This window comes from Cuculus canorus, chromosome 3, assembly GCF_017976375.1.
Source record: "Cuculus canorus isolate bCucCan1 chromosome 3, bCucCan1.pri, whole genome shotgun sequence".
NCBI lineage: Eukaryota > Metazoa > Chordata > Aves > Cuculiformes > Cuculidae > Cuculus > Cuculus canorus.
In genome coordinates, this window is record NC_071403.1 from 5,707,352 (window position 1) to 5,720,619 (window position 13,268).

Genomic DNA, 13,268 nt, shown 5'->3' on the forward strand with positions numbered 1-13,268 from the left:
TGTGTGTGCTATTTCAGTTCTCCATGCCTCACGAAAGTTGTGCGAATCGGCTGCTTCCATGTTAGCATTCATTTTCCTTAGATTTAGCTGCTGTGGTCATGTGAGGCAGTCAGCCCTGGAGGGATATTTTTATGAGCACTGACCTATTTTACCAAACAAAGGAATCCTAGCGGTGAAATGAGAGAGAGAGGGGAGTGCAGCCTCCTGAAAGTTGTGTGTAATTCATCAGGATCACTGTCTGTTCGAGAGAGGGGTTTATGTTCCAGCCATGCACTTTGACTTGGGTTTTGGACTGTCAGCACAAATGAGATTAAGGGAAGATTTAAAACTGAACATGAAATATAGTCACTGCATCATAATGCATCTTGATTTGAAGCCCAAGAAGGACAAATCATAGAATCATAGAATAGTTTGGGTTGGAAGGGACCTTAAAGATCATCCAGTTCCAACCCCTCTGCCATGGGCAGGGACACCTGAATGGTAGTGATGCCGATTGTAAAGTTTCTGACATCTTGTGCGTTGGGAGCTTGTTGACAGGCCCATTACCTTTTGCACAGTTATCAGTCTGAAATGCTGTGTACTTACTGCTTGATGCAGGAGGAATTATTAGAAATATTTCCAAGAAAAACACTTCTAGATGAGGTTAAGGAAAAAGTCGATTGTATTGTCTCTTTTAAAAAAAAAAAACACACCATAACAAAACCCCTTTGTGATGACTGCAGACAGCCCAGCAGATGTGGGGTTTGAGTGATGTAATAGCAAAAAAAGGTCAGCGCGTGTTTGACTTCCATTCATAAAGATATCTTGGGAAGGGGAAATCATAATCTTTATATAACATAGGTGTATTGTTCCTGATGTACTGCAGTCCGTTCCAGCTACTTCCTTTCTTCTACACATTGATATACATTTCCTTTCATAAAGTCCTGTAAAGAGTATGGAAAGAACCAGGAAAAAGAAAATAAAAACTCAGAAAGATTGTCATGGAATCACTAGGTTGGAAAAGACCTTTGAGATCATCAAGTCCAACTGTACGAGTCCATTATTAAACTACATCCCTAAGCACCTCATCTCCCTGTCTTTTAAACCCCTCCAGGGATGAGGACTCAACCACTTCCCTGGGCAGCCTCTGCCAGTGTCCGAGAACCCTTTCGGTGAAGGAATTTTTCCTAATGTCCAATCTGAACCTGCCCCGGTCCAGCTTGAGGTGATTGCCTCTCGTGCTATCACCTATCACTTGGGAGAGAGACCCACCTGTATACAACCTCTTTTCAGGCAGTTGTAGACAGTGATAAGGTCTTCCCTCAGCCTCCTCTTCTCAAAACTAAACAACCTTAGTTCCCTCAAATGCTCCTCATAGACTTATTCTCCGGCCCCTTCACCAACTTTGTTGCCCTTCTTTGGACATGCTGCAGGCCTTCAATGTCTTGCTTGTAGTGAGGGGCCCAAAACTGAACACAGGATCAAGGTGTGGCCTCACCAATGTTGGGTACAGGGGCGCAATCACTTCCCTGGTCCTGCTGGCCATGCTGGTTCTGATACAAGTCAAGATGCTATTGACCTTCTTGACCACCTGGGCCACTGCTGGCTCATGTTTAACCGGCTCTGATCCAACACCCCCAGGTCCATCTCTGCCAGGCAGCCTTCCAGCTACTCTTCTCCAAGCCTGTAGTGCTGCATTGTGGCAAAGAGCAGAAGAATTGATATATTAGTAGTTTCAGAAAGAAATTGATTAAGATGAGTGAATAGGCAGACAGAAAAGGCATTCTGCTTTGACTCCTTTTGGCACGACTGACACGTGTGCCCTCTCGCTCGTGCGTACAGCACTCACAACAAGCCCGTGCACGCTTATCCCTAGAACTGAATTCACAGTGCTGGGCATGCTTGGTGGTCCTTCCGCTCTGCTCAGCACTGGTGAGGCCACGCTTCCGTCAAATCCAGTTTGTGGTCTGTTTACAGTTTACAAGTTCACTTGTAAAAACTTTGGCAGCTCTGAAGTTGGTCAAGAGTTTTGATGACTTACCTCTCCAAAGAGGCCTCGTGACAGTGATCAGTGATCATTTTCAGATGATTAATAACAAGGAAAAAGACCAGAGCAGGAGGGAAATATGAGAGTAAGGGGAAAAAGTTACAATAGTGAAGGAGTAGAAGGTCGCTTCATTAGCAAGATACCTTGATCAATTTGGCACGGCAATCGTGCACTTTAACAAGCGCAGAAAAGGAGGAATACATAGATTGTAAAGCACTGATGTCAAACCAGAACTTGAACGGATCCGTAACTGCTCCTGCATGTCTGAAGAGTGCGGTTCTGGCGCATGATAGCCACTTGAAGTGGATGTGGTGAGAAGTATTGCTATGGAATCTAAGGAACAGTATTAAGGGAGAGGACTCGGAGCAGTGGTATTGAAAAAGAGAGAAATACTCTTGTCTTGACTCTGTTATCAGTTTTAGCAGTACCACCTGGCACTTGTTACCAGAAATGTGTTAGTATTGCTCTCAGTCCTATTTGCATATCTCATGCTGGATCTTCCAACACCACTGCTCTCTATGATGTTAGGTAGAGCTTTGTCAGCTATTTAGTACAAATAACTTGTTGCATAAGTAGGAAAAAATAGAATAGGTTGGGTTCAGAGGGACCTTTAAAGGTCATCTAGTCCAACCCCCAGATGACTATATGCTTGTGTATGGTCCTAGTTACACCTCGTTTAGAAGAGCAGACCTGAGTCTCGGCTTATTTCCAAGTGATAAGAAATGTGCTAAACTTTTTACTTCCGTAGCAACCATATTACTCCTCGACAGTGCTGCTTTATGTACCATGTGATAGAAAAAATGTTTGTGCTCCACTGCACAAATTAACCAACAAGCGCTGTTCCCAGGGCTGTGTTGGCAGCTCTGCTGAAGTCGTCCTTAGTGCTGGTAGGCGAGAGAGGAAGTTACCAGCAAAAAAAAGCGTGTTTGGTTCAGCTTGACTGAAAGTGTTAAGAGAAAACTCCTCCAAACTTTATATCTGAGGAGTTGAACTATATTTTGTTGGAAGACATGAAAGAATAAACAAATTGCAGTTTGAAAAATACTACTTATTCATAAATAATTCATAAAATAAATAAGAAGAAACTTATTCTTATAAATTGTTGTAAAATAGTATTATTTTCTTTCATTTGGTTTTATGGAAACAAACCACAGAAAAATAAAACAGCCAAAATTCTGTCTTGTAAAATGAATATTCCTGCAAATGTCTGTACCTGTAATGTGTGTTGATGCTGATGTTCTATGACAGTAATGTTGTAGGGGCTGCCAGAGACTGTCATGCCTTTTGTCCTACGCGTTTGGTGGATCTATAACAGTCTGTACCCGCTTTCATGCGGTCAGAGTCCATGAAAACTTGCAGATACATTAATCTTTGTGTTGTTAATAATTGTGTGGACTTTTCTCACAAAGCAGAAGACAAACCCCTATCTCTTCTCCCACTGTTTCCTTCCTGTTTCCGCAGGTGTCAGCCTTCGATCTTGTATTTGCTCAGGGTGCAGATAACTGATTTTTCCACACACAGCCCATCTCTGGTTGTAGCATATTATGTACTGCACTTTGCATCTCATTTTGTATCTTTATAGGTAGTGGAACAATTTATTGTCTGTGGCTCTTCAGCATTCTAGAGTCAATGATGACCATAAAATCTTCTTAAAATGCTTATGTAGAAAACAGAAACAAGGCCTTGATCGAACAGAATTTTAAGAGAAGGCACAATTCTGTGGGCACCGCTGTCGGTGGTCTCTGGGAGCTGCATTATGTCCATCTCCATTGCTTATTTTTCTTTTGCTCAGTTCCTGCTTTTCAGAAAACAGTTTGCTGGGCTCCTTGCACTGGCTTTGTTTTATTGTCTGCCTTGAGATTTTGTTAACAAAAGTTTAATCTCAGCTACTATTTGTTGCTTTTTTGGGTTTTTTTCTTAGGAAAAAAATTGAATTTATTCAATCAGTAACTAACCAAGGCTGCATAACGTCAAACAAAGCTATTCCATATCTTTTGCAAGCACTGTGCCTAATTTTAAGTACACGGATAGTGCCAGCTGTTGGAACTCCTTATATAAGCATGTCTTGAATCTGCAGGTGTTTACACATGTAAAATGGAGATAATACTTGCTTTCACTTAGATTTCAGAAGCAGTGAACTTTGGATCAGATAGATAACGTGAAATAGCCAACATCAAAGATGAAGTCTGTGTAGGCAGATATTGGATGGGGTCTGCTGAGATCTGGAGAGAGAGGCAGAGAGAGAGTATTATGTTTTCTTTCAAGTTTGATTTTTACAGTCTTGAAATAACTTGTGATTTAGACCCAGACTTACTAAGTAATTCTGGTGATGGGCAATAAAATTCTTGGTTAGCAAAATGAAGTCATGATCTTCCTTTTAGCCAGCAGCCTGTGGTTAAAGCATTCACAAAAGTATGTTGGATTACGAGGCTTAATCCCTTGCCTTGCTTGAGAGGATTTGTAGCCGTGCTTCCAACTCTCAAGAGACTTCCCTGGCTGCCACAAAATAAGAGGAGAGAGATGCACGTTGCTTAATTTCTCCTTCTGGTGCCATTCCACTTTGTCTAATTAATTAGGCATTCACTCAGGCAGGGACCAGAGCACAGCTGACCCATCGTTTAAATACTGCCCTAATTAACAGACCAGGGAGTCTCCCCCCGCCCTTTTTTTCCCCCTCATCTGTCTCAGATGCGGTCTCATCTGGAAGCCAGCAACATTTGCAGGAAGACATTAAATACAGAATAGCCTTATCACGTGTTTGGGGTATATGGATAGAATGAGAGCTTTGGATTTTCCCTGTGCTGACATCAAGTGGGATTGCAGTTTCTTTGGATGAAGTCATGGTAACGTGAAAGACATCAGGTCCCTGTCTCACCTACTTCATATGTTCAGTGCCACTGAACTCGTAAAGCTGATTGGATTGTAAAGTGCTGCGCTAACAGGACCGACGGAAATAGTTTTGTGATAACTGAGTTTTGATATGAATATTAGAAGAATCAAATATTCATAGTACTGCTAGTATTCATAACATTGGTAACAGCGAACTCACCTTCTCACGTTGGACTAAGTTGGTTTAGAATTTTTATTTTGCAATCGCTATCCATCTGATACCAGTACTAACTTTCTTTTTACTCAAAAGCTATCACAAACATTAGATAATGATTTTAAATAAGACTTGGCCAAATTTAATAAAAAAGCTTAAAGCTGAGCCATCTAAGAAGTTGTGTGGAAGCTGAGGACATGAAGACTCAGATCAAAAAAGTCCTGAGAATCACAGAATCACTAGGTTGGAAAAGACCTTTGAGGTCATCAAGCCTAACCGTACCTGTCCACTAGTAAATCATAGCCCTTAGGTGCCTGAGATTAAATGAAAGCAAAATTTAAATCCACAGTTGAGATCCTGAAAATCCCCATTCACCTGCCTCTTCAGTATCAGCTATGCTTTGTATATAGATTAATGTATGGCTTGAATATATTTAAGAAAAATAGATGCTGAGTTAAGTAAATGGGTTTTTTTGGTACATTAATGTAATTTTCAGTGTGAAAATATAGAATCATAGAATTGTTTAGTTGGAAAAGACCTCTGAGATCATCAAGTCCAACCGTACTTGTCCACTACTAAACCAGATCAGTGAGCCACCTGACCTGCCTGTCTTTTAAACACTTCCAGGGATGGGGACTCCACCACCTCCCTGGGCAGCCTCTGCCAGTGCCCGAGAATCCTTTAGGTGAAGAAATTTTTTCACCATGTCTAATCCGAACCTGCTCTCATGCAACTTAAGGCCATTTCCTCTCATCATATCTACAGAAAAAAAGATAGTTTCTTGCTCAGCATATCTGCTCTTTGCCCAAATTCACAATCTTTGTCCCTCAAAAAAGACAATAAGAATGTGCTCTAAGTGGAAAAGAGAAGGCTTGGAGAAAACCTTATACCAACCTTCTAGTAACTGAAGGAGCTACAAGAAAGCTGGGAAGGGACTATTAACAAAAGCTTGTAGTGATAGGACGAGGGGCAATGGGTATAAACTGGAGAGGGGCAGATTTAGACTGGACATTAGGAAGAATTTCTTCACCATGAGGGTGGTGAGACACTGACCCAGGTTGCCCAGGGAAGCTGTGGCTGCCCCATCCCTGGAGGTGTTCATGGCCAGGTTGGATGGGCCTTGGGCAGCCTGAGCCAGTGGGAGGTGTCCCTGCCCATGGCAGCGGTGATGGAATCCAATGATCTTTAAGGTCCCTTCCCACCCAAACTATTCTATGATTCTGTGATTCTACGAATCTGAGGATAAAGTGGTTGCTAGCAAATAAAATCTTTTCCAGAAGTTTCTTTATTACTAATGATACATATGAGTCACAAAGAACGGGGAGTTACTTTGACATTGCTGGAAGAGTTTGCAGACTAATATCTGGAAACACTCTTCTTACTTGCAAACTACGTTAACGACAAGGGGGGGGTTTGACAGCCTGAAACTAAATGTCATTTTTACAAAGATGCTTTCGGAAAAGCGCCACATCCTGAGAATGACTCAGTGAAGGTTGTTTCATGCAGATGGCAGAAGCAAGGAGAAGCACTGCAGAGCCAAGGCTTGTCGTGATTGTTGTTGCTGTTACAAGCAGGAAATTTGGTACCCCTTTACCTAAGCAAACAATAAAAGATGAAGTTGTTGTCAGGCGAGGGAGGGAAGGGAAGATGTACTGAAGTGCTTGCCTAAAGATGTTTTTACTTTAGTCTCTTAAATCAAAATATAAGTGGTTACTGAGTTGAAACCGGTATCAGTAAAGTGGCAACTTTGCTGCAGCTTCTACAGGAAGAAAGCTTTAAAGTGAGGAAATATATTTTCGACATATATTTTCTCAATGTAAAAATACTTCACCAGATTGTCATATTACTACTAAAGCATAATGGATAGAAGTGCAGTCTGTGCGACTTTGTGTTTAATGAAAGCTTACAACAGCAATGTACTGATATAAAAGTATTAAAATCATTATTGACAGATTTAGTATGTCAAAATAAAAAAAGACACGGCTACAAATATTTAAACAGGTCCTTGTTGCTAGCTGTTAAATTTGGGGAGAAATAATCTGCTAACCTTGATTCAAAGAGATGGCAAATGGGAGTGACCAGAGCAGTAAGTAGTGGCATGCAGTTTTTATCGGAAGGTCTCTGAATAATTGATTGTGCCACATATCCAAATTGCATTATGCATGTGTCTGCTAAATGCAGTCCACAGAAAACACTGTGGATTATAGTTGGTGCGTGGGACATAAAATAGTGAAGATACGGTTTTAATTTGTTTGAAGATATGGTTGTTTATCTCTTTGTAATGTAAATTCCTTCTTAAATGAAGCATCTAGTGGCAGGAAGATCATTCCATCAATGTGTTCTTAGGGAGTTATCTGAGCTCTTTTGAACCTACATTATAAATCTTGCTGGCTACTTTTCACATGAAATACTATTTTGTCCTAGGTTGAAGTTAATTCATCTTGAAAGAGATTGCTTGAGAGCTACTTCTGAATTGGAGAAAATTGTATCGGCCACAGCTTTCTGACTGCATTTCTTCTGGAAATCAAAGCAGTTATATCAGAATAGCAATGTGGGAGTCCTTGATTATCAGTTAATCCAAACAAAATGCGTTCAATTAACAAATATAGAAGTGTTTGGTTTGGGTTTTTTTAACTGTTAATATTGTATTAACCTTTTCAAACTTACCCTGGAAGCCAGAGGTAGACAGGTGTAAATCACAGTGGAGCTTGAAGTGGTGACTTGCAGAGGTTCGAGCAGTAGGTTTGTGAGACAGCATCTTCAAAACTGTTCTAAAACAAAGATTACTAATTTTTTTATGTGTAACCTTTCTTCTTCTCTTTTTCTTGAAGATGGGACATGGAACACAGAACCCCAGAAGACAGTTAAATTAGGAGTTCTGCCTGTTAGAAGTCTGCTTGTGATGGAGGAGACCATTTGGGCTGCATGCGGTGGACAAATTTTTATCATCAGCACTGTAACACATTCCATTGAGGTAAACACTTTTAAAAGCATTGCTCACATACTGTACTACAGGGTGAAATTTTAAACATTAAAATCTATGTAAGAAGCTCCAAGATTCAGGAAGCTTTTAACGAAATAGGATTTCAGTTCTGTTAAATCCCATCTCCAGCAGTTTGAAATTGTGCCGTGATGTTCTCTGCTGATGTCTTATTAGACCGAGGTTTGTTTCCCTTTTCCCCAAGTTCCATGTGATGCTTGAAACTCATAGAGTATTTGGGGCAAGACACTTGCTTAAAAATGAGATTTGAAGAAAGGCAGTAAAGAAATGGATGCCAATAGGAATTTCCTGTTGAATCCAGAAAAAGGCTTAACTAAGAGACAGCCTCTACATATCTAGATTTTATTTGTACCTTGTGTTGATTTCATAATATGTTTCTTCCAGTTCTGTTTCTTACTGGTCTTCAAAAGTTTGCTTTGTGTAAGGACATAGTCCATGCAAAAGTCAGTATTTCTGTTGAGAAGTGTTAGAGATTCAAGCTCGTACTTCTGACCACAATTTCCAGAAAGCGTTAAGCCCTCATTTCTGTCAAGATTACAGCCTCCACCAAAAGAATACCTCAGTGGTTTAAAATTTAGAGTTGATGGAACCTTAGGAATTTAGCCTCTCCTTTAACCTACAATGCAGTAACAGTGAGTTGCATGATGTTTACAGCCATGAAGTTCTTTCAGACAGGAATCGTGATGAGCTCACAGCCGCCTCCTTTGTGTGCTTTGTTGCTGTTTTTTTGTTTCATTGATGATCGTGTTTTCTCCCAACAATCGCCTATTTGGTACAATTGATTCTGTGAGTCATTGTCATGAGTTTGCAGGGAAATTGCTAAGATCCTAATTTCCTTTGTCTTTATCTGTGCTTTGTGGGTGATTTGTTTTGTCCAAGTAAATGCTCAAATCATATTTTTCTACCTTGTTTTTCTTTAAGGCGAGTTTTGCTTATAGTTTGGGTGGTATTATGAGGGAAATGTTTTGGAAGAGTGATTTGGATAGATGCTTAAAATGAACTTTTTGTTAGCTTCGTTGTGGGAGCAGAGTAGCCTCTCGGCTACTTGGAACTAATGTCCTACAGACTTTGATGATGAATCTCTCATTCTCACCAAGAAATACATAGCAATTGTGAGAGATCACAGCCAGATTGTTCCTGTGGTTACATACAGCCAGATCTCTGTAAATATATTTGGCAGTTCTGGCCCAAATCTATCACAAAGCTCTTCCTGTATTGGGTGGTATGGCTGCAGTTCGGGCTGTGCTGTTCTATTTTGGCACAGAAGAACAAAACCGGAGTTAGGCAAGCTTTGAGGATTAAAAACTGTATAAAGCTTACTATCAAAATACAGCATAGTATAATGGATCACAACATTGATATCAGATGTTCAGAGAGTTAAAATAACCAATGTTCTATCAATATCTCTCAGATATGGGAGTTTCATTTGCAGGAAAACTTTAATATTCCTTAATATTCCGGGCTATTTTGTTAACTTTGTCCTTGTAAGGCACTCTCTGCTTCACAGATACTTCATATTTCACTGCGTTTTTGAAGTGCAAAGTACATTATCCTCTGGAAAAAAAAATCTCATTCCATGACTCCATGCTTTCCTAAGACTCTAATTGAGGCTTTTTAGAAAATAACTCTTAGTAAATGAGCAGGTTTGGCATCCCATATATTAGGTTTTGGATGCTATTCACTTTGTCTGCTTTTTTTTGCCCCCTCTGATATGGATAAGACTCTCAATTCACTTGCTTAATGATATGTTATTGTAATAGAATGTTTTAGGAAATGGCTTTTATTGGCACAGCGCCCCAAACTGGCACAGAGCCTCAAGCTCCTTGGCAAAGGACATGTCAGAAATGCATCAGTTGCTGTCATATAGTAATTATCTACTCCGATACTCCTTTCTGCGAAGGAGAAATTTGCCCTTAGTCTTGACCCTCAATCTGATAGTTATATTCCTGTTGGATATAGACTTTAATCCTGTAGCGGTTTCTGTGCCTGCAGATCCTTGGGCTCTGCAAAAGCAGGCTGTGTTTGTTTAAAAACAACAAAAAAATGCCAGAGTATTCAACAGAATAAGTAACCAATTGAATGGCATTCCATCCTGCTTTGTTTTGTCTTGTTTTTAAAACAAGGTTAACTATACATGAGTTGTTCTACTTGAATCGTTAAAATCTGAGTAGGCTGAAATATTCAGCCAAATAATCAATGCAAATGAAAATGCCTATATGTGAGTGTGCGTTGCCTGAGTACTGTAACTTCTTTAAGGTAGTAAAAGTCATTTATTTTACCTTGTGGACAATGATAGCCATTATGCATCTCTCCTGAAGCTTGAGAAATCCTGGTTAAGTTCTTGGCGCAGCTATTTGGAGCAACTGGGCACCCCCTCGAAAGACAGACTCCAGCTCTGCCCCGCAATGGTGAAACAATAGGGAATTATGTTGGGATGCGGCATCCAGAATGTCTTCTGCAGCTCTCGTGTTGCTATAGAGTTTGAATGAGAGAAAGAGCCTGAGGGGAAAAAAAGCTGCGCTCTGAATAGAGAGGAATGTAGGTATGAAAACTAAAAGAGAAAAGTAAAATGAAATTAATTTTTATTTTATTTTGATAACCAAGGGAGTAAGGCATTTTTGTCCCTTTGTAGCTGTATTTCTTGCTATGAGAAGAAAAACAAATCTGCAGAAAAAGCCCAGCTATTTGTTTTCAGAGGGATTTGTAATTGAAACACATCAAAGTTGTCCTCTGTGCAAAAACTTATATATTTTTAAACACATACACGGGTTTGGGTGTGTTCCTGCTTTGTGTTAGAAGACCTTTTGAATGAGAGGAATAGTTCTTTTTGCATATTTCTTGTGGCATTGATAGTATGAAGAGTTTTACTTCCAACGTGTTTACGTGTTTCAGCAGAGAGCTGCGTGAGTGGCAGGGCAGACTACGTGGGAGTATAATGATTGGTAAAAATGGAATGTGACAAAAACGCGTGTGGAAGTTGTTTACAGTGGCACCAAGAGAAATGCCAGCTGTGGTCAGCCCACTCCAGAGAAAATTCATTTCTTACAATCTACTTTGTTTTTCTTCTAATTTCGAACAGCACAAGTTGCTGGTTGGGTTCGCTTCAGCGCCCTTGGATCTGTCCCTGAGAAGTTCTCAAAAGTCAGTTGGTCATCAGTGTAGGGATCTATGAGTCTGGAAACAGAAGTTGTTAGTTTAAAATCCTTTTTTGTAATGAAACACAAATGATGAGATTAGCAGGGCTTTTAGTTTCTGGCTTTGAAAGGTGCTGTTCTTGGATGAATTCTTCTGTTAAATAGATCGTATGATTTTCAAACTGCATAGATTGTTTGGAAAAGAATGAACGGAGGTTACTTGAGGGAAACAGTGAATATAAATGTGCCTGCCAGAGGTGCTCACCTTGCATTCCATCCATAGAATCATGGAATTGTTAGATTGGAAAAGACCTTTGAGATCATAGAGTTCAGCCTTACCTGTCCACTACTAAACCATATCCTTAAGCACCTCATCTGCCCATCTTTTGAACACCTCCAGGGATGGGGACTCCAGCACCTCCCTGGGCAGCCTCTGCCAGTGCTGAGAACCCGTTCAGTGAAGAAATTTTTCCTAATGTCCAATCTGAACCTGCCCTGGTGCAACTTAAGGCCATTCTCTCTTATTCTATCACTCGTAACTTGGGAGAGGAGACCAACACCCACCTCACCACAACCTCCTTTCAGGCAGTTGTAGACAATGATAAGGTCTCCCTTCAGCCTCCTTTTCTCCAGGCTAAACAACCCCAGGTGTCTCAGCCACTCCTCGTAATTTCTTGTTATTTGAAGAGTCAAAAGGTAATACAGTAGCACTCAAAAGCTGAGCCACTTCCTAACAGCTGGAAAAAAAACTACTCTGCTCATTTACTGAAAACTGAACATTTGAAGAACAGTGTTAACAAATGAAAAGGGAAAAAAGAAATGATTCCCCTTATTTTTTAAGCAGCCAATTTCTCAGTGGAAAGCACTAATTAATGGAGTAATAGAGAATGAAAATAAAAGTTCCTACTAAATATAATATCAAAAGTTACACTTTGTGAAAGCTTAAACTGTGATTGTTTATCTCTGATTTATCTCTATTGAATTTATATGGAGAATTTGAACAATATAATACTAGTACCTTAAAAACGTAACTGTCTTGGGCTAAGAGCTTAGCCCGAGAAATGTGCAATTCAGATTTTGATGCAAAAGAACCAAAATATAACTCTTACTTACAATACGTGGAAAATGTAGGTGTGCTTTTACAGGGAGGAATAGGGTATGTTTGCATTTTATCTGCAAATATAATTAAAAGTATAAAATATGTAGTGCAAGTATTAGAGCTGACATTTACTTCCCTATCCCTCAGAGATTCGTGTCTAAGGAACAGTTTATCATTTATTTAGCCAAGGAGTTTTTATGCTTATCAGAGTAGCTCTCTGTATTTGATAATAGCCAGCACAACAGTAAAAGGTTACAGAAAGATTTAGTTACAGACAAAACTGGAAAAAAAAATATCCCTACTCCTTTTTGATGATTAAAGAACATTACTAGAGCTTTAACGTTAACAGGGGCTTGTAGAGAAGTTTCAGCCTTCCTGGAAGTTGTAACTGTGAATGTACTCGATCAAGGAAAAAGATCTACTCTGAAAATTTTGCATTATTTCTTATCTTTAGAAGGAGGATTTTGACCTTTGTAATGAGAAGCATTAATATTTTGAAAGATAGGAAAACGAAATAGCTAATATTTGTCAAATTCAGATGTGTCTGAGTTGAAAAACAAGCCACAGTCTTCAGGCTTACAGTGTTATGTACATAGTTGAACAAATAACGGTGTATTTATATTCATAAACGCTCTACTTTCTAAAGATTACTTTTTCCTTGATTCTGTTACCTTTGTTCTGAAAAGTCTCCCTAACAGATCAGAAGAAAAATATTTCTTTTATTGTTTAAAGAAGAGCTCTGCTGTAGGTAAAAGTAACATCTTAGGAAAACATCTGCCCACTCCCAGGAACCTCATCTGCAGTTGTTTTCCCAAGGGAGTATCAATAATAATACAAAATCCTTTTAAGCCTCAGTTGTTACAGCTTTGCCAGTCCCTACCATGCAATATTTTTAATAAATACGCTAAGTTACTGTGAAGTTAGTCTGTCATTAGCTAGAACTTTCATTCAAGAGCTGAGAATCC

The 13,268-nt window shown here is 39.6% G+C and overlaps 1 protein-coding gene across 4 annotated transcripts in view; it reads left to right on the forward strand.

The window, feature by feature from the left end:
- The window catches only part of ARHGEF10 (Rho guanine nucleotide exchange factor 10), a 108,349-nt gene that overhangs the window by 78,588 nt on the left and 16,493 nt on the right, over nt 1-13,268 (forward strand). For all 4 annotated transcript variants that reach the window (XM_009558891.2, XM_054062426.1, XM_054062428.1 and 1 more), the window contains one exon: nt 7,901-8,043. In XM_009558891.2, the coding sequence (XP_009557186.2) occupies nt 7,901-8,043 (143 nt within the window). The remainder of the gene's footprint in view (nt 1-7,900; nt 8,044-13,268) is intronic.